Genomic DNA, 22547 nt, shown 5'->3' on the forward strand with positions numbered 1-22547 from the left:
AATGAATAACGTAAACAAAAGATCAAGAATATTGCAAAATTGACAAAGGATGATAAAGAAGAGGCTAAGGCATATGGATAGAATTATTACTTAGTTGTATTGAAAATTAACTAAGTATACAATGAATTACAAGTAACGCAATACAAAAATTTTTGCATGTACAAAGAATCAAAGAATTTAGATAAACCTAGAAAAATAATGAATTGCAGTTATCTTTCAAATTTGATTCAGACGAGTGCACGATTAAAAATTACACCGCGCTTCCATTAACGCAAATATATTTTTGCTGAGGATGGGCAACACCGTATGTATTCCCGCAACACACCCCTTAACTCAACGCGTTTCTAGAGGACAGGCGCACAATATTTCTATCAGCGCAATACTACCTCAACATATTGCATTTTTGCTAAGGACGGGCTAAGAACACATACGAGCGCAACACACCCCTCAACGCGATGCATTTGGGTGTAATGGATGCAAAATGTACCTGTTATCATGGAATGTACCCATCACGTTACATACCAATTTTTATTTTATCTTTTTAATTCATCAACAATGCAAGTCAAAAAGACTTTACAATGTTCAACGTTTCATCCAGTCATTCACTAAAATTTTAAGAACATCGCTACTAATGCATACGAATTAAAAGAATTAGCATGACATGGAAAGAAACTAATGAATTAAATTGAAGGAAAATACAAAAAGCATTAAAGGCTATTCTAATAAGTAGTAAATAACGCAATTTAGAAAGCAGTAAAGAAAGCAATTAAACATAGAGATAAGGATGTTGGTTGGAAGAAGTTTTCAGAATTACCACAATAGCATCCCCCGCAAGAGGTTAATCCTGCTTGCAAAAGTCAATGGCATCCATGCGTCGATCCACATCGCCCCCGTAGTAAGGCTTAATCCGTTGACCATTGACTTTAAATGCGTTGTTTCCGTCTTCAGTTGTCAATTCCACTACACCGTGGAGAAAGATAGTCTTGATTCGGAATGGCCCAGACCAAGGGGACTTCAACTTCCCTGGAAACAATTGCAACCGTATGTTAAACAATAGTACCTATTGACCTTCGACGAATGTTCCGTTGTTTATGCGGTCGTCATGCTACTTCTTAGTTCTCTCCTTATAGATCTTAGCATTTTCGTAGGCGTCCCTTCGTCATTCGACCAGCTGGTTCAGTTGCAATTTCCAGACTTTCCCCGCCCTTGCTAGATCAAAGTTCAGTTTTTTGCATGCCCACATCGCCTTGTGTTCCAACTCGAGAGGCAGATGACAAGCTTTTCCGAAGACCAGGGCATATGGGGACATGCCAATTAGAGTTTTGTAGGCAGTCCTATATGCCCACAACACTTCGTCGAGCTTGGGTGACTAATCCTTCCTGAAGGTACTGGCTACCTTCTCCAAGATAGTTTTGATCTCTCGGTTAGAAATCTCTGCCTGCCCATTAGTCTATGGGTGATAAGCGATTGCAACTCTATGGCTGACGTTAAATTTAGTCAACAAGTTGGTGATTATGCGGTTGATGAAATGTGAGCCTTCATCGCTAATTAAGGCCCGTGGCGTTCCATATCGAGCAAAGATATTCTTCTTGAGAAATTTCACCACTGTGGCCGCATCATTTTTGGCATATGTGATGGCCTCAACCCACTTCGATATGTAATCAACCGCGACTAGGATGTAGTGATGAACTTCTAATGGTGGAAATGGGCCCATAAAGTCGATTCCCCATACATCAAATAATTCGACCTTCAAGATTGACATCAAAGTCATTTCATTTCTTTTAGACATATTCCCCATTCTCTGTCATCTATTGCACTGAACAACATGGGCATGGGCATCCTTAAACAGTGTTGGCCAGAAATAGCCACTCTGTAGGACTTTTATGGCAGTCCGCTACCCCCCAAAATGTCCTTCATAAGGGGACTCATGAAAAAGGTCCATAATGTGCTTGCCTTCATGCTCAGGAACGCATCGACGGAAAATATGATCAGGTCCAAGTCGATATAGGAATGGGTCGTCCCATAAATAAAATTTGACGTCATGTCTCAGCTTCTTCTTCTGCTGGTAAGTATAGTCCTATGGTACTTGGCCGCAAACGATGAAGTTCACAATGTCCACATACCAGGGAACATTAATGCCTACTGACATCAACAACACATCGGAGAATTTTTCTTCAATATCTCTTTCTTTCTCCTGAACCTCGCAATTTTCCAATCTTGACAGATGATCAGCAACTTGGTTCTCGGTGCCCTTCCGGTCCTTGATTTCTAGGTCAAACTCTTGCAGGAGCAACACCCACCGTATCAGTCTCGGTTTCGCATCCTTCTTTGTCATCAGATATTTGATCACAGAGTCATTAGTATACACCACAACGTTTGTTCCGATTAAATACTGTCGGAATTTCTCCAGTGCAAATACCACTACGAGCATTTCCTTTTCTGTGGTTGTATAATTCTCTTGCGCATCATTCAACTTTTTACTCGCATAGTAGATAGGATGCAAAACCTTGTCCTTGCGCTGACTCAAAACTGCGCTCACAGCATACCCGCTAGCATCACACATCAACACAAATGGTTGTGTCCAATCAGGCGCAATCAGAATCGGTGCGATGATGAGCGCATTCTTCAGTGTTTGGAATGCTTCAGTGCACGCATCATCAAAAACATACTCACGGTCAGCTTCAAGGAGTGCACTTAGGGGCCTTGCGATCTGGGAGAAGTTGCGAATAAATCTTCGATAGAACCCAGCATGTCCCAGAAACCTCCTAAGTGTTTTCATGTTTACTGGTAGAGGTAGCTTAAAAATTGCTTCGATTTTCACCTGATCAACTTCCAATCCTGCCTTCAATATTTTCTGACCCAGTACAATTCCTTCTTCAACCATAAAGTGGCATTTTTCTCAGTTTAGAACAAGATTAGTTTCCACACATCTCTTCAAGACTTTCTCAAGGTTAGATAAACAGGAGTCATAATTATTGCCGAAAACTAAAATATCATCCATGAATACCTCGACTGACTCCTCCAAGTAATCTGAAAATATTTCCATCATACATTGTTGGAAAGTACCTGGCGCATTGTAGAGTCCAAACGGCATGCGACGGAATGCGAACGTACCAAATGGGCACGTGAAGGTTATCTTATCTTGATCCTCCAGTGCAATAGCAATTTGATTGTACCCTGAGTAGCCGTCAAGAAAACAGAAGAATTCATTCCCAGCAAGTCTGACTAACATCTGATCAATAAACGAGAGTGGGAAGTGGTCCTTTTTAGTGGCAAAATTTAACTTGCGATAATCCATACAGATTCTCCACCCCGTAGTTGTACTTATGGGAATTAATTCATTCTTGTCGTTGGTGATGTCTGTCATCCCCCCTTTCTTTGGAACGCATTGCACTGGGCTCACCCAGCTGCTATCAGATATCGGGTAGATGACGCCTGCATCCAGCCACTTCATAATTTCTTTCTTCACAACCTTCCTCATGGTAGGGTCCAAGCGACGTTGCCTTTCTATTGATCCCGTTTTTCCTTCTTCCAGACGAATATTGTGAATGCAATACAAGGGACTGATTCCTCGAATGTCTGCCAAGGTCTATCCTAAAGCCTTTGCGTTGTTCTTCAGGATCTGGATAAGTGCATCTTCCTTCTTCTTACTCAGCGAGGTAGATATGATAATAGGTAACGTGTTATTACCTCCTAAGTAAGCATACTTGAGGTGCACAGGCAATGGCTTCAACTCTAACATGGGTGGTTCTTCCAAGGATGGCTTAGTGCGTTGCGATGATCGTTCAAATAACTTGAGTGGTTCAAATTTGATTCAACTTGTATTGCGGTGCAATTCTCCTCCCACATTGTGTTGATTCCAAATTCTTCTTCCTCCAACTCTTCTCGGGGTTCATGCCAATTTTCTTCCCACAATTCCTCAACATATTGGTAATTCTCCATATCACTTGGGTATTTCAACGCATTGAGAACGTTGAACTTCACTTGCTGATCGTCAACCCTAATGATGAGTTCTCCTTTTTGTACATCGATCAGTGCTCGCCTTGTTGTAAGAAATGGGTGACCCAAGATGATAAGCACTTCTCTATCATTCATAATCTAATATGATAAAGTCCGCAGGGAAGATAAACTTATCTACTTGGACGAGTACATCCTCTATTTTGCCCTCAAGATGCGTTATCAATCTATCGGCCAACTGTAATGTGATCGTGGTTGGTCTTGCGTTGTCGATATTTAGCTTCTTGAAGATCGACAAGGGCATTAGATTTATGCTCGCCCCTAAATCGCATAGCGCATTTCCGACCTTCTTCCCTTCTATTGAGCAAGGCAATGTAAAACTCCCAGGATCTTTCATTTGGTGGGAATGTTGTTTTGAAACAGCGCACTGCATTCATATGTTAATGCAACTATTTCATTCTCCCTGATCTTTCTTTTGTTAGCAAGTATATCCTTAAGGAATTTTACATAGCTCGACATCTGTTCCAGAGCTTCTATTAAAGGAATATTGATGTGTAGTTGTCGAAGAACGTCCAGGGACCTCTGAAATTGCGTACTATCATCTTTCTTCTTCAGCCTGTACGGGAAAGGTGGAGGATCCCGCCGTACTTCTTGTTTAGTTGGTTGTTCATTGAGGTCCTATGCTTGTTGTATTGTAGTGACTGGAGGTTGCGTTAATTTAGAATTCAAGTCTTAATGAGATTCATTTCTTGTAGATGTACTTACTTCTAAACTGGTAATTTTGCCATTACTGGTTGATTGGTCATCATTGACGGTTAAATCCACTGGTCTTGTTATTAAATCTGGTACTAGTGGCACAGGGGTTGTTGTTTTACCACTTCTCAATATCACTGCTTGACATTGCTTTTTACCTCATGGCCCCGATGCTCCTGAATTGTGAAGCAGCATACCAGGTGCTTTATTCTTCAACTCAATCGCAAGCTGTTCAATCTGCTCTTTCAAATCTCTAAGGGAGGCAGCTTGCAACCATCTAATTGCCTCGCTCTTTTCGATATAATGCTTCAATGACGTCTCTAGAGACGAGGTACTGCAAGAGGTATCAGATAAGAACAGTTGGTCATAGGGTGGTATACTTTGAGAATCACCTAGGGTATGGCCCCGATTAATGAAGACCGGAGGGTTCCCTCGCTTCCCTTGATAACTGTTTTGATGAAAACTATGGCTCCCCTGGTTGTGATTCCCGTCCCAACTTAAAGTTGGGTGATTCTGCTAAACAGGGTTGTAAGTGTTGCCAAACTGTTCATTGTAGATAGAGTATACGGGCTGTTGATTTCATGGCCAGTTTTCCATTGAATGTCCCTCTCCACATTAAACGCAATTCATTACGACCACGTGTGTCAAGCATTAACTTGCGCTGAACCTTGAGAGAGATGTGTTTGTTGATTAGCCATAGTCTGAAGAAGCAAGGTCATTATGGTCATCTGGTCTACCAGTATGCTCATTGCATCAATTGGCACAACGGCACATTCTGCTCTTTCTTGCTCCAAACCTTTGTCCTCAAGCCCAGTATCTAACAATTCATCTGAATTTCGCGAAATGTTATCTAACCATTCAAGAAAAACTGGATCTTGCGCTGGTTGGTTCACCTCGTGATTCCTTACGGGTGCCTCATTATTAACTACCATATTTCTTCTCAACTTAAGTTGGCTCCGATGTGCTCTTGCGCGAAAAATATACCGAATCTCTGGGTCAGCTTAGAATTTCTGGATCACTCCAGTACTCATAAACCGTCAGACTGCTCTCTGAGATAAATAGTTAGTACAAAGAGATCTGTCCTGTAAAATATCACAAACGTATTCAACACTAACCGTTACCAATCCCCGACAACAGTTTCACAACCCACCACAGACCACCCTCTTAGCCTAGAAAAGGGCGTGATTGCAGCAGTTATCAACCCTTTGGCTGACACTTACTGCCTAATAATTCTTGCGGAATAACTCTGATACCAAAATATAACTTATATATAGCAGAATGTCTTTAAGCCAAAATTTATTAATTCAGAAACATAATATATTTAGAGTCATTACAACACTAGATTCACAAGTCCCAAAACCCAAAAACCTTAGTCCCTATATGAGCAATAGTAACATGTGTACAATATTAACAGTAACCACTTAAACTGACGGGTTACAAATCTCTTATTCCTTTAGTGGCAGGGCAGATGCAGAGCTATCTTCAGAGGATTTGACCACTAGCTGTGGGGGGGGAAGAAAATATTTGAAAAACGGGGTGAGCTTGCGCCCAGTGAATGACTTAAGAAAGATAATTGATTCTCATGCAAAATCTCAATAAAGAGTTTAACTGAAATATAAGCTTCTACAGTACTTGTACTGCAGTATAAACATTTTGCAAGCATAAAACATATAAAGCTGTTTTAATCATAAAACAGTAAAACTATTTCTCAATTGAGAATAACCCTTACTATGGATAAAACAATCCCAACACCAACTGCTAGTCAAGAAAGAACCCTTTTACTCAATCTCTAACTCTAACTACCTACATGCACGTGGCCATACTAAGTACCTCCATACCTTAGGTACTTCTGTTCAGATACCTTCTCAAATGTCCTTCAGTATCTGGTTGGTTTGGTACCTTCTCAAACGTCCTTCAGTACCAATAAATACCTTCTCAAATGTCCTTCAGTATCTAGTTGGGCGGATACCTTCTCGAATGTCCTTTGGTATCGCGTTTTAAGTAAAACTAGTCATAAATGACTTTCTCTTTAAAGCATGTAAAGTATAACACATATAAATCGCTTTTTAACAATTTCTCATACATGCATACGTTTAAAACATAACTCATGGTTTGCTTGGAAATTACTTGTAAAACTAGCTGGCATGAGAATAATCTTTTTTAAAACATGCTTTCTATAACACGTTGTAATCAAACATTTTAAGAAAATGTTTTAGTCAAAACGTTTTAGCCACTCAACTTGATTGCTTAGGAGTTTTTCACTCTAGTAGCTCCCTTTTCTACCTCGGGCTCCCTTTTTACCCCCTAGAATCTAGATACAAATTACAACTTAGATTGCTCATAATTCTGGACCTTATTTTGAAATACTTCCTTCTAAAAAATATTCAGAAAGCTTACCCTAAAATATGAGCTTAGAACTCCTCGTGGTTTCGCCGGAATCACAGAATCTTCAAGACTGGCCCAAACTGATCCGACAGCCTGACCCTTCTGTCTTCTTCTAAGTTTCCAACCCAATCCCTTCGAGCTTTTCCTTTGACAGCCCTACCCTAAAAACTAGACTCTCAGAGCTTTCAAGTGGCTTTAGAATCACTCCAAACGCATGAGTAAATTGGGAGAACTCCTTGTCCCAAATTGATGCATCCTCTTCAGATCTCACTGTCCAATGCGTCCTCTATGACTAACGCATGGATTTGCCCAACGCAGGTTTGCTCCACTCTCCCACTCTTTTTACGGTATTTCTGAATTTTGATTTAAAAATGAAGTCTCATGGCTCTATTTATAGGCATCCAAACCTTCTCCGGAGTTGACACCACCTACTTAGCTGCATGGCCAAGTGTTCTTCTTCTCACCTCATCAACTCAATGTTGTGATCATCGCAAGCTAAGTGTCTTCTTCCCACGTTGCCAACGCATGGGCCTCCAATCTGATACCACCACCTTAAATTCTTAAGGCTTAAGGCTTCCCCCAATAAGACACATGGTTTTGATGATGTTATCCTAATGATTTCATCCTTGTATGCGTCAAGTCTTGGTTGCTCCAACGCCTAGTCCATAAGCAACGCATAGCAAGCCAATTCACTATCATGACAATTCAACTTAGCCATCGCAAGAGCTAACCATCACCAATGCATAGGGTGACCGTCCATTCTTGACGCATGGCTCACTTGCACGGCTTGCTTGGCATGGGCGCATGGTGCTGGCCACCAACGCATAGGCACGCTGCATAGGCTGGCCGCTCGACGCAATTGGCACGCTTGGCCGCATGGGCTTCGTGCGGCGCCTTAATGCTTGCCGAGTGCTTAGGCGCATGGGCGTGCTACTTCGACGCATGGACGTGCAACGTGTGCTGACCATCGCTCGCTCACTCGGCTACATGGGCACATGGCATTGGTTGCACGCTTGGCTGCATGGCAGGCACCTCGACGCACGACATGATGCTCGTAGATTTTGTTCTCACCGATGGGCGCTCGACGCATGGCAAGGGCGTCTGGTCAAGGTTGCTCGACGCATTACAAGGGCGCTGGCCGAGGCTACTCGACGCATTGCAAGGGCGCTGGCTAAGGCTGCTTGATGCATTGCATTGGCGTTGGCCGAGGCTGCTCGACGCATGCCACCCTCCAGCCCTCGTGCCATCCTATTGCCTCACTTCCATTTTCCTTCCTTTACCAACGCATCCAACACATCCATCATCCAACGTATCCAATGCATCCATCATCCAATGCATCCAACGCATCCAATGCATCCATCATCCAACACATCCCACACAAAATTCTATACTTTGCCAAATTTTTCCAAATTTTCCCCAAAAGTCAACCTTCTAAATTTCCTCTTTTCTTCTAATTTCCATTCTTTTCTCTACCATTCCACACTAGTTTCCACATCAACCTACTCATCACACTAATCTCAACAGGGAACATACTCAAGTAGAGAAATTAGGATTCGGGGTTCACAAACGACGCCATAAACTTGATGACTTGAACTTGATAAATGTAATGTGCATGCATAATGATGTGCTAAAAGCTCATGTTGTCATAAACTTGTAATGCAAAATATAATCTTATGTTGTGTTGCTGCTCATGCACATTTTATGCGATACTACTTCTAGATATATGCGTTATTAATGGAATACTTGTAGTATACTATGCGTTGTCACAAGTATCCTTACGCTGAAACCAAGTATAATTCCAACACAAGTTTCTCGGAGTGATCCGAGGTCGAACACAGGGATTGTTGTCATTAATGTGTTACATTTGTGATATATGCGACCGGTGTTTTTACAATTAATAAAGATTGTTTTTATATAGGTATCTAAAGTTGCGGTAAAGTAAAATTGTGTAGATAAACTAAAGTTGCGTTAATAACATAAAATTGCATAAAAGTAAACCTAAGCTATTATGATACAAGATACAGGATACTGATACATGATACTGAGTTTGAGACTGACTGTAAAGTTTATACAAAGGGTCGTGGTATGCGGTGGTAAGTCTTTATGTTTGAAACAGAAATTGAAAGGATAACTAATATAAACATCGCAAGTTATTAATTGTGTTAAAGACATAACTACGGTTCTACTTTCCCTTGGCGTACACCTCTCGGTGATCGGCCGTGTTCCCACATCTCTGTGGTGAAACAGGGATGAACATAATGAACGCAAGGTTGCTTCCATCTCTGGAAGTACTTCTCGCTTTAGTTAACGCATTCTTCTAACCTTCTCTCGACAGGAGGAATGGCATCTTCATTTCTACTTTCACAGGTGAAGATGCTGTCTAGCATGCTTTAGCTAAACATATTTATTACCAGGGGATTAAGAAAACATCATGGAGAAAGTGATTTACGGATGAACGGAAATAGACAAAAAGATGGAGATGGAAATGATCATGACATTCAATACTAAGATTTAGCATCTGGTACATGGTGTGAATGATAGACTATGAAGATGAATATAATTGATGATAAAGAGATAGAAAAAAATACTAAAGAGTACCAACTTCTTGACATAGATCTGGATGGTGGATTTTGCTTGCCAGCATATGGAATAGATGAAGAGAAGAGTTTCCCTCTTAGACTTTCTCGTCTGGTAGAAGTGACCTTGGTACAGAGCTTCAACAGCGGGGATTGAAAGGATTTGCCCTGAGACTCACTTCTCTGCCTTGTCTCTTAAATCTTTCGGGATCTTCTCCGATCAGGCTCTTCAGACCAGTCTCTCTCTCAATATACAAATATCAAAATATGCCCGTATCAAGTATATCTTCTCAGTGGAATGGCCGGAGCTATTTATAGGCTCAGCTTTGACTCACTGACTTGTGGACGCCACTGTATTGTTAAGGCAGTTCTGGAAATGGTTGAGTGAGTATTCCTTCTGTTACGCAATCAATCCCTTCAGAAATGCACAACCGTCAGCTGTACACGGGTCATAATCCTCCGCAATTGCATTGCTCTTTGCATCTTCGATTGTTTGCCCGCATGCGGTGTTGTTTTTTATTACCGCATGCGATTGAGATTGCGTTGATCGTTTAGCTCTTGATCGATTGTCGCATGCGCTATCATTGTGTTGATTGTCTATTCATTCCTGAACGATGGGCGCAATGCGACGTAGATGCGTTTTTATTTTTATCTTGAACCATGAACGCATACGGTGACTTGATTTCCTGCAAAACAGACTTGAAATATTCTTTTCTACCATCACAATGGTGTCAGTGGGTGTATTGATGACAATTTATAATTCTTGCAGTTCTTAGCTAATTTCTATATAATTGACGCAACTTTCCTTTCTTTTGGCCGCAATATCTAAATAAAACAGTATAAATAACTTGTATTTCTACAAGTTATCATGAAGACATAAAAATGGATCAGGTTCGAAAAAATAGTCAAAATGATCTATAATATATAAATGAGGTTGGGTGTCTTATTCTGGTAACACTATTGGATGTGGCCCACTCTGTAGTTGTTACAAAGAGTTGTAAAATGCTACAAACGATGTGATCCTAATTCGTATATGTTATGACATGAAGAGTGGGAGCGTTCCGTACAATGGATTTGTACAAGATCGGACTACGAAATCAGTCACTCTTACTTTATAATGTTGTTTACTATTTAAGACAAACTATTTCAAAGCGATGACCAAGGTAACTTGACCTTAATCTTGCGCTAACTATGAACTCATATTTATTCAGGATTATCCTTAGATTTTCATAGGTGAGGGTTGGCTCAACAGTGCCGACTCAATAAACCTAGGGGTAAGACCGAGTAGATAACTGGGGACATAGGGTGCAAGATGAAATTCACTCCTACTCGCTTTCAGGGATAGTAGAGAGGTTGTTCCCTTAAGTGCTGACTCCGGGTCTTGAACAAAGGAGCCCTACCCTCTCATTGATCCGAGAGAGATTTGATTTGTTGACCAGATCATAAACCAATTGTTCATTAGAGGATCAAGAGGTAATCTCGGAGGTAATCTCAGCAGTAAAACAAACATTTGACCCAGTCGTTATTACGAACAACCTGTGAAGGGTTAACTTACCAATCATGGTTATATCGAGTGGACATAATATATCTACTGTGAGGGGAGTGCAACTATGGGCTTTAGTGGAGTGACCCGTTAGTTAATGAATGGAATTTGAAACATTCAAATTAGAATTAAGAGAATTAGTAATTATATGAGATATAATTACGTGTTTAATTTTAAAATTAAACGGAATTAGAGAATTAATTGATATTTAAATATGATTTAAATATTAAATTCATGAAGGTGGAATTTGTGTAAAATTAATTTAATATTTAGTATTTAATTAATTAAAATCAATTAAATTGTTTAATTAATTATTTATTATTAATTTTATTAGAAAATTAATTTGTAAAATTAATAATGTTTTCAATTTTGAAATCATTTTGTAAAATTTAAAAATGGAAATATAGATTTTTCCATTAACACCTTCAACTAGCTCACACTAAAACCTACCTCAGTAAGCATGCAGGTTTCTCCTTTGCATGGATGTCCTACAATAAATAGAGAAGATTGAAGTGTTTCTCAAAATTCCCTTCATTCAAACTTATTTTGAAACTTATTTTGAGTCTCACAATTCAATCTAAACTGGTTCACAATGAGAGAATCGTGATTCAAGGTGTTCTTCAAAGGTATGCCATAAAACTCACTTTGTATTTTACCAAAATTAGAATTTATTGATCTTTGTTGTTTCCACTGAACATATACTCCTATAACAACACTGGCAGCAGTCGTGCGATGAGGGCTAGCGCGAGAAAGAACTAAATGGGGTTGAGGCCGGTGTGAACGTTGTGAACGGCGGATGAGAAAGACCAACAACCACAAATCTAACGTAGAGAAATCGATCGACGATCAGCTGTTACTGAATGGTGGTTGGAGAAGTCACATGGCTGGAGCCGAGCGAACGAACTGCTAGGCTACATCGCGGATGTCCTGTGGCTTCGTGTGCAGCTGGCGTGGACGGCGCGCGGTTGGATGAAACTCAGAAAGGGGATCTGTCGGCGTGGTCACGAAGGGGAGAAGAGGGGAAAAGAAATCTTCTCCTTTTTTTCTTTTTTCTTTGCACATTTAACGAGGCCACCCAAACTTACTTATAACCAATCCTCTTAACCCTAATCAAACCCTAATTCCCCAATAAAAAATCAATATATTTTTTTTTCTTTTTTTTCTTTTCCTAAATATATATATATATATATAATTATATAATAATTTTTTTTTCTTTTTTTTTTCTAAATATATATAATAAATCTTTACGTACATATTTTCTCTAACCTCTTTTCTATCTCATCAATTCTCTCCCTTTTTTTTCCCTCTCAAATTCCAATTAGAAATTAAACCTCAAAAATATTTTATTAAACAAGGAAGTCTTTTCCCCTTCTCCAAATAAATTTCAATTTCCACTAATTGAAATAAACATTAGTTGAATTAAACTCAATCTTTTCAAAGTAAACAATTGAACCTTAAAAGATTCAACATACATCCCAAACAATAAGAAATAATTAAATTAAAATTTACCTCAAGACTTTGAGACACTACAATTAATTTATCTTTTTATAAATAAAATGTAAAACTTTTTTAAATACATTTACACTATATGGGTTATTGCTTCTCTTAGGCTTGTTTAATAACCATTTTATTTTTTTGTTTTTGCTTTTGGAAATTAAACTTATGGACGCAACTTTCACATCCAAATTTCTTCTTTGTGATCTACTTTTCACCAATGGTTTAAAAAACTAAGCCAAATTTTTATAACTAAAAAAAATGGCTTTCAAAAATTTGTTTTTATTTTTAGAATTTTGCTAAAAATTCAACCATTATAATGAAGAATGATGCAAATCGTTGTAAAAAATGTGAATGAAATAGGCATAATTTTCAAAAAAAAAAAAAAAAAAAACTAAAAATCAAATGGTTACTAAACGGGACTTAATTATTGTGAAAAATTTGACAATTTTATTTATGGAATGCAATTTCATGAAAGGATTCCTAAAATTAATCTAAGAAATAATTGCAACAGACTTTAGTTGATAGGAATTTTTACAGTATGTACTTGATTAATAGATGAATAAGTGATTAGTTGATCAAAGGGGTCCAAATTACTAACAATTTCATGAACCTAGAAATCTAAATTCCATTGTTTCTTTTCTTAGCTCAACCTTTTCTCGCACTAAGCATCCAATTCAAATTCCTCTGTATTTAAACAAGAAAACATGACATTATATGTTTTCATCATAAAAAATTAGAAACCTTATTAACAATTCTAGTTTTTAATGTTAACAAATTTTTACAATTAATTAGAAATTTATTTTTAGAAAATAACAAATTGGCAAAGTTATAGTAGTTTTTATACAAAAAATCGTTTTCTTATTTAAAAAATAACATTTTGACCAAAAACAACGGTTAATAACGTTTGTTTTTTAAAAGAAATAAAATTATAAATTAAAACTGTTATGAATTTTCAAAATTAAAATGAATCACACTTGAACAAAACTATTAACGTATTTTTTTTAAAAAAAAAAACATTGTAAACGAATTTACATATTTACTTTATTTAAAAGAACAATACAAAAACTTATCACTAAAATTGTTTTTTAAAAATAGCATTGAAATATTAAGAAAACAAAGAAAAATGAAAGAAAGAAAGAGAGACGGGGATGCACGCGCGCACATCCGAGAAAAAAAAAATTAAATCATGACAGGATGAAAAATATTAAAATAATAATAATACACTCCAATATTAGATCAATGTTGTAATTATTTCTTTAAAAATATCTAATATTAGAACAATGTAAACGGTAATAAACGTAATTTCAAATAAAAGTAAATAATTAAATACATAACGTTTGCAAATAATATCTACTGTAATAATAATAATAATAAGTACAAAATCATGTTAAACTTAATTTTCCATTAAATAACAAAAGTAAATTAACTTACCAAAAGAAAAATGTTATACTGAAATTGTTGACAAACTAATTAAGATAATCAAAATAGATGATTAATATGAAGAAGATGGAAGAAATGATTTGAAATAATGAAATAATAAAAAATAGAGTAATAATATGAATAAGATGAGTTAGATGGAAGATGGTAAAAATTGATGTGCTTGTTGTAATGACCCGACTTCCTAGGATTTATACTAGGTCGTTACCACATGCAAGCATAAATCTCAAAATGACTCTCTCATAAATTTTAATTAAAATCAAAAGAATTTTATTAAATTAATAGCTGTTGTAAAATCTAAATAACTAAAAAAAAAAAAAATTATTAGGGTCCCTAAGTTCAAAATAAATTTTATGAAGTTTTATGAAGTTCGATAAATAAAAATTTCAAACAATGAAACTCTAAGTTCAAATATCAAGATTGGAATTTAAAACATTAAAACATGAGTGAAAGCATCTCTCTGGTCCCAATGACACGGTCACGGAGTCCTTTTGTTATTCACCGGTATGTCCTTGCTCTTACCTAAAAATATAATATAAGAAATGATGAGTATAAAATACTCAATAAGTAAACCCACTACCGGGGTTAAACTAAGCATTTATGTCCAATGAATGTAACATTCTAGTGGGACATGCAAAAACCTTTACTTATAGATGGCCATCTAATGAATAATTTAGCCTGACCTACCATTGATAAGATGTACTCACAAACCTCTGGCGAAATCCTGAAGGAGATCATTAACCTCGGGTGAACCCCGAAGGAGATACTAACCTCTGGTGAATCACATAGGAAACACAAACCTCTAATGAAATCTCGAAGCAGATCACTAACCTTTGTTGAAATCCCAAAGGAGATCACTAATCTCTCGTGAAATCCCAAAAAAGATCACTAACCTCTAATGAATATAGAAGGAAACACAAACCTCTAGTGATATCTCGAAGGAGATCATAAATCTTTGGTAGATCCCAAAGGAAACACAAACCTCTGGTGAAATCCCGAACAGATCACAAACCTCTGGTGGGTATATGACCACAAGTAGGGGCGACTATCACTAACATGAATATCATGTATCATAAAATAGAGTCCCACATATGAATCATAACATAAAACTCATACATTCTCATACATGTCAAATAAAATCTAGATCATGCTCATACATTCTTGTAAAATATCTTATAAAACAAGATCATGCTCATACTCATCACATGCTTCAAATAGGACAATCATATATTTATATTTCCTCTCTAATCAGGTATCATGATTCATATAGTCTTAGAACCATCAAAATTATCCTTAAGTTTATCGTCCAGCACGAAGGTGATTCCAGTAGTAAGATTATTTACCTTAAACGTGAGCTAGATAAAACTCTGCCAACAATCTACCTCCCTTATCTAACTTCTAGGAATGCTTGTTGGAAAAAAAAAAGTTGTTTTTCTCAAATAACTAAATATCTTTAGAAGTTTCTAAGAGGAATTTCTTCACCACAAAAAGAAGAGCGGGGCCGCTAAAAAAAGTGAAAGTAACAAGGATTTTCTCTCTAATTGACATCCCTTTGGAATGAAGTGAATGGTTTGGAATGAAGTGTATGGTTATATTTATAGAAAAAAAAATAATTCTAATCCTAAATTATTTGGCATTCCATAGTAGATAGATTATATTTTCTTTTTGAATGACACTTTATCTAATTAAGAAATCTATTCTTTTAAAAATCAATAATTAAAGTAGTAGATAAATTAGATTTCCTTTTGAATAAAGCATTTTTTCTAATTAGAAAATTCATATTTTAATTAATTAGAAAATCCACAATCTAATTAATTTGAGGATTCATATTCCAATTGAATTAGAAATTTCACAATCTATCTAAAATAGAAATTCCATAACTTAAACAATTTAAATTAAATCCAAATTTCTCTTATTATCTCAGTTTAAATTTAATTATCTTCTCTAGTTTAGATCCAAACTCCAAAATTAAAGATGATAAAATTTAAAACCACAATTTCCTCTTTTCCTTCCTAAATCTCAAATTCCTTTTAATTTCCAAAATCCTAATCCTTTTCCTTTTCTTTATTTTCAAATCTTTATTTAAAATAATCCAAAATTTCAAATATCTTATCAAATTAATCTCAAACCAATTAACTTCTCAAATTAACTTAATTTTGACTTCAAAACCAAAATTAAAGAGAACATACAATCCAATAGTTGAGATAAATTACATCCTTATAAATATTTAATCAATTTAAAATTATACTTTCCTTCAAGTAAATTAATCCAATTAACTTCAACAACCACTCTATTTCTCGAATTAACCCACCAAAAGGGTTAATCTTACTAAAAGTAAACACCTAAAAAAAGTGTAATACCAAATAGAAACTAATTTAAAAGCTGAAAAACCAAAATGAGATTTAAGCCTAAATCTATTTTTATTTTTTATTTTTGTTTTTTTTACTACAACATTGTGCTGATAATAAAATTGGATTTCTCTGAAGCTAAACAATAAAGAGGAAATGAGTAAACATAAGAAACAACAAGTACATTACATTGAGAGAGGATAGTAATATTGGAATCGAATAACAGAAACGGCGAGAGAGATCTAAAATCAACCGGAAGGGGGCTCCGTTGATTGGGCCTGGGGAGACTGGGCCTCGAGCTTTTGGGCCTCGAGATCTTGTGTGGGGAGAGGAGTTGGTTTGATCCGATTGAACGGAGAGAGAAGAATGAGAGTGGCCATTGAGAGGAAAGCAAGGAAGAGAATGGCAGTGGCAATATTGGCCTTATCGAAGAAATCATCTATCAACGATTTCTGCTCATCCACTTGTGGACTGAAGAACCCGTAATCTTCCCCAAATTCCTTCTCAACTGTTGAATGTGAATCCACGAAACTTTTCAGCTCTGCAGAGACCGCAAAGCCAGCCCCAGCAGCCGTGGCCAACACCCAAGTTATCACCTGCATATACATTCCCGATATTCCATGGCATTTGACTCGCTCATAAGCCCAAAGTTTTAAAGAAATTAACAATAATAATTGGTTATGCCACCAACCTGGTCTGCGTAGTAGTTGAATTGTGGAAGCCCATTCCAAAGGGGTATGTTTTGGGTAAGCAGATGGTATATGGAGAAACTCAGTTGTAAAATTGTATGGGCCAACCCTATAATTGCAACAGACAACATGTACCTGCATTGCATTGCAAGAACAGTATGAGCAAAGCATAACCCACAGGCCACAACACAAATTTCTGGTAGTGAATTTGTCATGATTGTTACTGTAAATGAAATTGATGGGCAGAGCAGAGAAGAACCTGTATCCATGGACATCATTGAAGGTTGCTTTGAAGCCACTAATGAGGGCCAATTTGTCAGTAGCAATTACGACTAAGGCGATGAGAAGACATATGAAGATGAAGATTCTAAGTCCAACCCCGATCAACGCTACCACCTTAGGATCCATTGAGCTTCCCTGCCTTGCCTTTATAGCTATATCCCATCCCTTTCCTCTTTCCTTCTTTTTATACCATCAATACCAATAGCTCTGTCTCGGTTACATCAAAAAATGGAAACAATGAGCCACCCAGCTTTGGTCATGGCTCCCTGCCTTGCAATCAAATGTCTTTTACTTCAGGCTGATCCACATTTCCACAATAGCTGGCTTGCCTTCTTCATTTCTATATTTTACATTTGGTGGTATGCTAAGTTATATTTAAATCTCAACCATCCTCCTCATATCAAAACAATAATGAGTTGAGTTGGGGTTAACTAACACAATATGTGATGGTTAATCCTGTTGGTTCTCATTTATTTTTTAAAATTTATGAAGAATGTTTAACCATTGATTTTTTTTTCCTCTTCTATACATACTTGTTATGTAGTTTTATGTCATTTGGAACAGTCAACTTATTTCTGGTTTAAATAAAAATTGAGGAAAGGACGGAGCAAACGAATTAAGATCCTGGACTGGACGAGTATTTCATCATAAAACGGGTGTTAGACGCTTGAGAGGAAGAACAATAATGTATTGGACAAAGTTCAAATTAAAACAAAAGTGTTGCAACTAATGTAATGGTACAAACTCCGTTCCCCAAGTTCGTGCTTGGCACGGTCCTCCATCCTGCCACCATGCCGCTGCCCTGCTCTTAGAGCATAATATCTAAAGAAATTGCTGTTCCCTTTTTAAGACATCATCAAAAAGAACAAAAAAAGGACTGCTGCAAGTAACTTTTCTACATAGAAACCTATGAATATGAAAAAGAAACACAACTCGTCTTCTCAGTATAGAGTGATGGGAGTGATGGGTACCCAGGACTACTCGCACTTGATGGACCGATATATGTGGCGCACAAAAAGCAAAGCTGCTCGAAAACCAATTGCTCCAAGCATCAGGAAGAAGCCGTAGCAGACACAAGCCATGTAGCCGAAGAAAAATGATGTTTGCATAAACCCAGACATATCTGAGCGAGCATAGTAGTAGTACAAACAATATGCATAGATAAATAAGCCAGTTGACCCACCGCAAAGAAAAGATCTGCAAAAGAATGAAGACAAAAGGAGTTAACAAACTAAGCATGGCTTTATATTCCAAGTCACCTGTCCTTGAAGGGCTAGACATATTATACAAAATTATTGGAAGCACATTTCAACAGTTATATAACACTCCAAAGATGTTCAAATACCTACATAAACTGCCATCTAATCCAACCTTGCCAACACTAGCACGTAAATGCAATCTATGTGAGTACTATGAGAAATCTGCCAGCAAATCTTCAACTAATATGCAATCTGACAGCAAATATTCAGCAGCCTTGAATAATAACATCCTCATATAAACACCTTTCTTGCATGCTTAAGCAACCGATTTTTCAAATTAACAAAAGCTAACAAAAGAGTAACGTTTAAGAAAGGGGAGAAAACGGAAGATGAGAAAGTAAAAAATCATCCTTTTTTATTTTTTAGGAACAACTCAATCATCCTGACTGACTATCATGAACTTTTAAGAACATTTACCTCATAAACAAATTCATTTCTCATAAATGTCATGTTCGACTAGAAATCATTTCATAATTAATGAAAACAAACTTCATCAGATAATTGATGGAAAAAAAATGAGCAAAAATAATATCCACCTGAATTAATCTGCTAATAATTAGAATTGTAAATTAGTTAGGATGAAAAGGAAACACACATGACGAACATTAAACTAAAGAGTGCAACGAATCATTAGCTAGCTCATAGGGGCAGCAGTTGCATACCTCCACCACCATTCATGGTCCTCGGCAGCAAGTTGGAAGTATGTTAATGCCACAGTAATGAATGCCGTAACTATCAAGAGAATGATGAAGACAATAAACAAGATGCTGTATATGGTGTAAATCCTGTGGCCCCACACACTGGCAAATATGTAGTATAACTCAATATATATGGCACTGAAAGGCAGGAATCCAGCCATTGCCATCTGCGGAATTGTCCCACGGTACCAAGGCAGAGGTGGAATCTCTCTAGGATATTTAGTGGTACGAACTGGAGCTTGGAATTCAGCCTTGCTGTTTTTACCAGCAATCCCACCCAACACCAGCAAAGGTGATGTTACAAGAGTCCATATGAGAACTATTACAACAATAGTACCAAAAGGAAGGGCAGCAGTTGCTGTGTAGGCAATTGCAACGGTATTTAGAAAGCAAAATGTCAGAAACAGAGGCCCACAGAAAAGGCATCCCGTCAACAGTAGATTCCTAACCTATCATTGAGAAATTGAAGACCTTGTTAACCCAAAATACTGAAGTAATTGAAAGAAAAATAATTCAAAGAGAAAGTACCCAGTTTGTTCCCTCGAGCTGGCAGTAAAAGGAAGTTGCGACATAGCCAGCAATCCCAGATGTGAGAGCATAGATTACAACTAGTGCAGTAAATAAAGCCCCTCGGTTGTATGGATAAAACACGCCAACAAGTGCAAGTATGAAAATGAACACAGTACTGTAGAGATAAATGTTCAGCGTAGTTAATAAAAAATATATATATATTGGGGATGGGGGAAACCATAGGTTTCTAAATATTAGCTTTGATAACAAGATGCGCTATTACTTACAGTGTAAAGAGTTGGGTACCAGAACCAAGACAGGCTGCAAAAAGAGACTTGTGTTTTGGGTACCTAAATACATCCCCGTGTATGTATTTCCATCCAGTCTCTTCCTGGTCCTCAGCTGATTCCTCATCATGGGCATATCTATATCATAGACACAAAAGGGTAAGAGAGAAAGAGGGGGGGAAAACCAACAAACACTGGAAAAAAAAGAATACTAGATCTTCTTACTTGACAAAGTCATTTTTAAGTACTCGCATAAGAATGGTGGCGAGAAATCCAGTAAGGAGAAGGACAGTCACACATGAGTTTATAATTGAGAACCAATGAATTTCCAAATGATGAGGTAATGACGACGACTGGGAGTACTTATCCATCCTATTCTCAAATGGGGTGGTTGTCTCCTTCCATTTTACAGTGTATAGAAATTCGACATCGACTTCCTTATCCTCTGTAAGATCAACAAGGGCATTGGGGTCCGTTCTGACATTTATTTCAATAACCCGATCCTTGTTATAAAATATATCAAAATGGATATGCTTGTACAGGTAATATTTGAAATCACTAGGATCTTTTCCTTCCTTGTCAACCTTCCCTATGAAACCCCAAATTGGCAAATCATCATAATACATTTGAAAGTAGTAGTCCTTGTCTACTGCAGAACGAAATCTAGCAACATCTTCCTTTGAAAGTTTTTTCTTGCAAACAGTAACAGAATCCTTCTCTTGCAAGAAGTCAAGTTTGTATGGGGCACTAACTAAACGATCTCCATTTAATACTTCACCAAGAGCCTCCTTTTTCTCCTTCACGTCATCTGCAATTTAGATTCATCTAATTGGTTTTCCAAATTCTAACTAACAAATATGGGAATCAGCACAATAGATACATACCTGGTATGCAGAATGGGAGATCGAAGTAGCGGTAAGTTTCACTGTGACCAAAAGAAAAGAGAAATATAATATATGTCAGATGAAATATGGGGCAGCAAATTACAAGACCTTCTAACGCCTATGCAGCTGTATCGCATACTTTTCATAAGTTAGAGTCTCCGTAAAAAACTTATTTCTAAGAACCAACAAAAAGATAAAGTCGATCCTTTAGCATGAAAGACGGAAATTCGGATATTCTAGCAAGAAGGCACGCCACAAAACAAAGTCAGTGAGGCTGCCACTTTGTTTAGGAATAAACAGAAAATCTTGAAGACGGTATCTCGAGTGTCTTGAATATTCCTCATGTGTTTAACGGTAGACGAACTTTAAGAAGAAAAAAAATTGCAGTAATTTAGCTAAACATTAAGCAGATCGGAAGTGACATTTAGCGGTCAACGCATTGACTGCAAAAATTAGCTCAGATCTGTATTGAAATCACCAAATCTACAAGTAATTCAATCCAATGAAAGCTAGCCAGTGGTAAAATCGTAGATCTTATGAGAGAATGAAGGAGGGGGAAGTAGGGGATTTGAGGAGAAGGAAGTGGAATTACCTGGGATTATGAAATGGGCCAACTTTGTTAGCATAGAGAGGAACAGAATCTCCATCCTTATAGCGATGATCCGATCCATCAGATCTCACCGGAACAGATCCGCAGAGGAGAACAAGTAAGGCGATGAAAACCACCGCCCCAAATCTTCCCATTGTGAAGGAAGCAGAGAGGTAGAAGCAGGGAGTGGACAGAGAAGAAGGGGAAATGGGAAGAAGGGGATGGGATGGGATTGCGATATAATGGGGGGTTTAGAGAAATGACGAGGGAAGAGGGTGTTTTAAGGTCGGAAGTCGAGGGTTGGGTTAAGGCTGGGGTTTGTTTGCTGGATCTGAGCCTGAGCCTGAGCCTGAGCCTGAGCCTGCGCTCACACACACTGTGAAACTGAAAGAGATGTGGCGTCGTTTAAAGATGTTTGATGCCTCACCTACGCCCTACAGTGGCGGCCTTTGCAAGGGCATTTCTTTGCCCTTTCTTTCCTTTTACGCTAACATCTTCTCTTTCCTTAATCTTTGACATTACCATTCCCTTGGTTTTAATCTTCATCTAACCAATTACAGTTCGGTGACAGTGTGTTAATTCTTTTCGTTTCTTTTTAGTAGTTTGATCTTTTCAGTACTTATTGTAATATATCATATGATTCTGGTCAAATGTTCAAATGATCATATTAAAACAACTATAACTCAATTCGCATAAATATGTGGTTCGAATCTTCCTACCTTCTTTTGTAAAAAAAATGTTCAGAAAATCCTATCCTACCAAATTTAAACATAGTTTCAGAGGATAAAAGTTTTCTTTTTCGTTCTAAAATTTAAATGCATTACTGCATTCAAGTCCTCTTTTTTATGTTTAA

General features: G+C 37.3%; 2 protein-coding genes across 2 annotated transcripts; both read right to left on the reverse strand.

The window, feature by feature from the left end:
- Nucleotides 1-16522: 16522 nt before the first annotated feature.
- Nucleotides 16523-17960, reverse strand: LOC120083017 (CASP-like protein 4D1). The gene is made up of 3 exons (XM_039038494.1): nt 17445-17960; nt 17188-17320; nt 16523-17092 (listed from the first exon to the last, which is right to left on the reverse strand). Exons 1-3 carry the CDS (start codon nt 17591-17593, stop codon nt 16745-16747), a joined length of 630 nt encoding a protein of 209 aa, XP_038894422.1. The 5' UTR covers nt 17594-17960; the 3' UTR covers nt 16523-16744.
- Nucleotides 17961-18139: 179 nt separating this feature from the next.
- Nucleotides 18140-22090, reverse strand: LOC120083016 (transmembrane 9 superfamily member 3). Its single transcript, XM_039038493.1, has 7 exons — nt 21698-22090; nt 21106-21146; nt 20447-21029; nt 20222-20359; nt 19953-20109; nt 19389-19873; nt 18140-18664 (listed from the first exon to the last, which is right to left on the reverse strand). The coding sequence occupies exons 1-7, from the start codon at nt 21847-21849 to the stop codon at nt 18445-18447; spliced, it is 1776 nt and encodes a 591-aa protein (XP_038894421.1). The 5' UTR covers nt 21850-22090; the 3' UTR covers nt 18140-18444.
- Between the last annotated feature and the right edge of the window lie 457 nt (nt 22091-22547).

The sequence above is a fragment of the Benincasa hispida genome, chromosome 8 (assembly GCF_009727055.1).
Source record: "Benincasa hispida cultivar B227 chromosome 8, ASM972705v1, whole genome shotgun sequence".
Classification (NCBI taxonomy): Eukaryota; Viridiplantae; Streptophyta; class Magnoliopsida; order Cucurbitales; family Cucurbitaceae; genus Benincasa; species Benincasa hispida.

Bases quoted from the DNA above. Each gene is read 5' to 3' on its own strand.
- LOC120083017 (XM_039038494.1), bottom strand. From the start codon at position 17,593: ATGGATCCTAAGGTGGTAGCGTTGATCGGGGTTGGACTTAGAATCTTC. The intron at 17,321-17,444 runs GTTCTTCTCTGC...AATGCAATGCAG, and splicing joins AATGATGTCCATGGATACAG to GTACATGTTGTCTGTTGCAA. The intron at 17,093-17,187 runs GTTGGTGGCATA...ATGTATATGCAG, and splicing joins TCAACTACTACGCAGACCAG to GTGATAACTTGGGTGTTGGC.
- LOC120083016 (XM_039038493.1), bottom strand. From the start codon at position 21,849: ATGGGAAGATTTGGGGCGGTGGTTTTCATCGCCTTACTTGTTCTCCTC. The intron at 21,030-21,105 runs GTATGTATCTAT...TCTAAATTGCAG, and splicing joins TCTCCCATTCTGCATACCAG to ATGACGTGAAGGAGAAAAAG. The intron at 20,360-20,446 runs GTAAGAAGATCT...TCTATGATATAG, and splicing joins CTTAAAAATGACTTTGTCAA to ATATGCCCATGATGAGGAAT.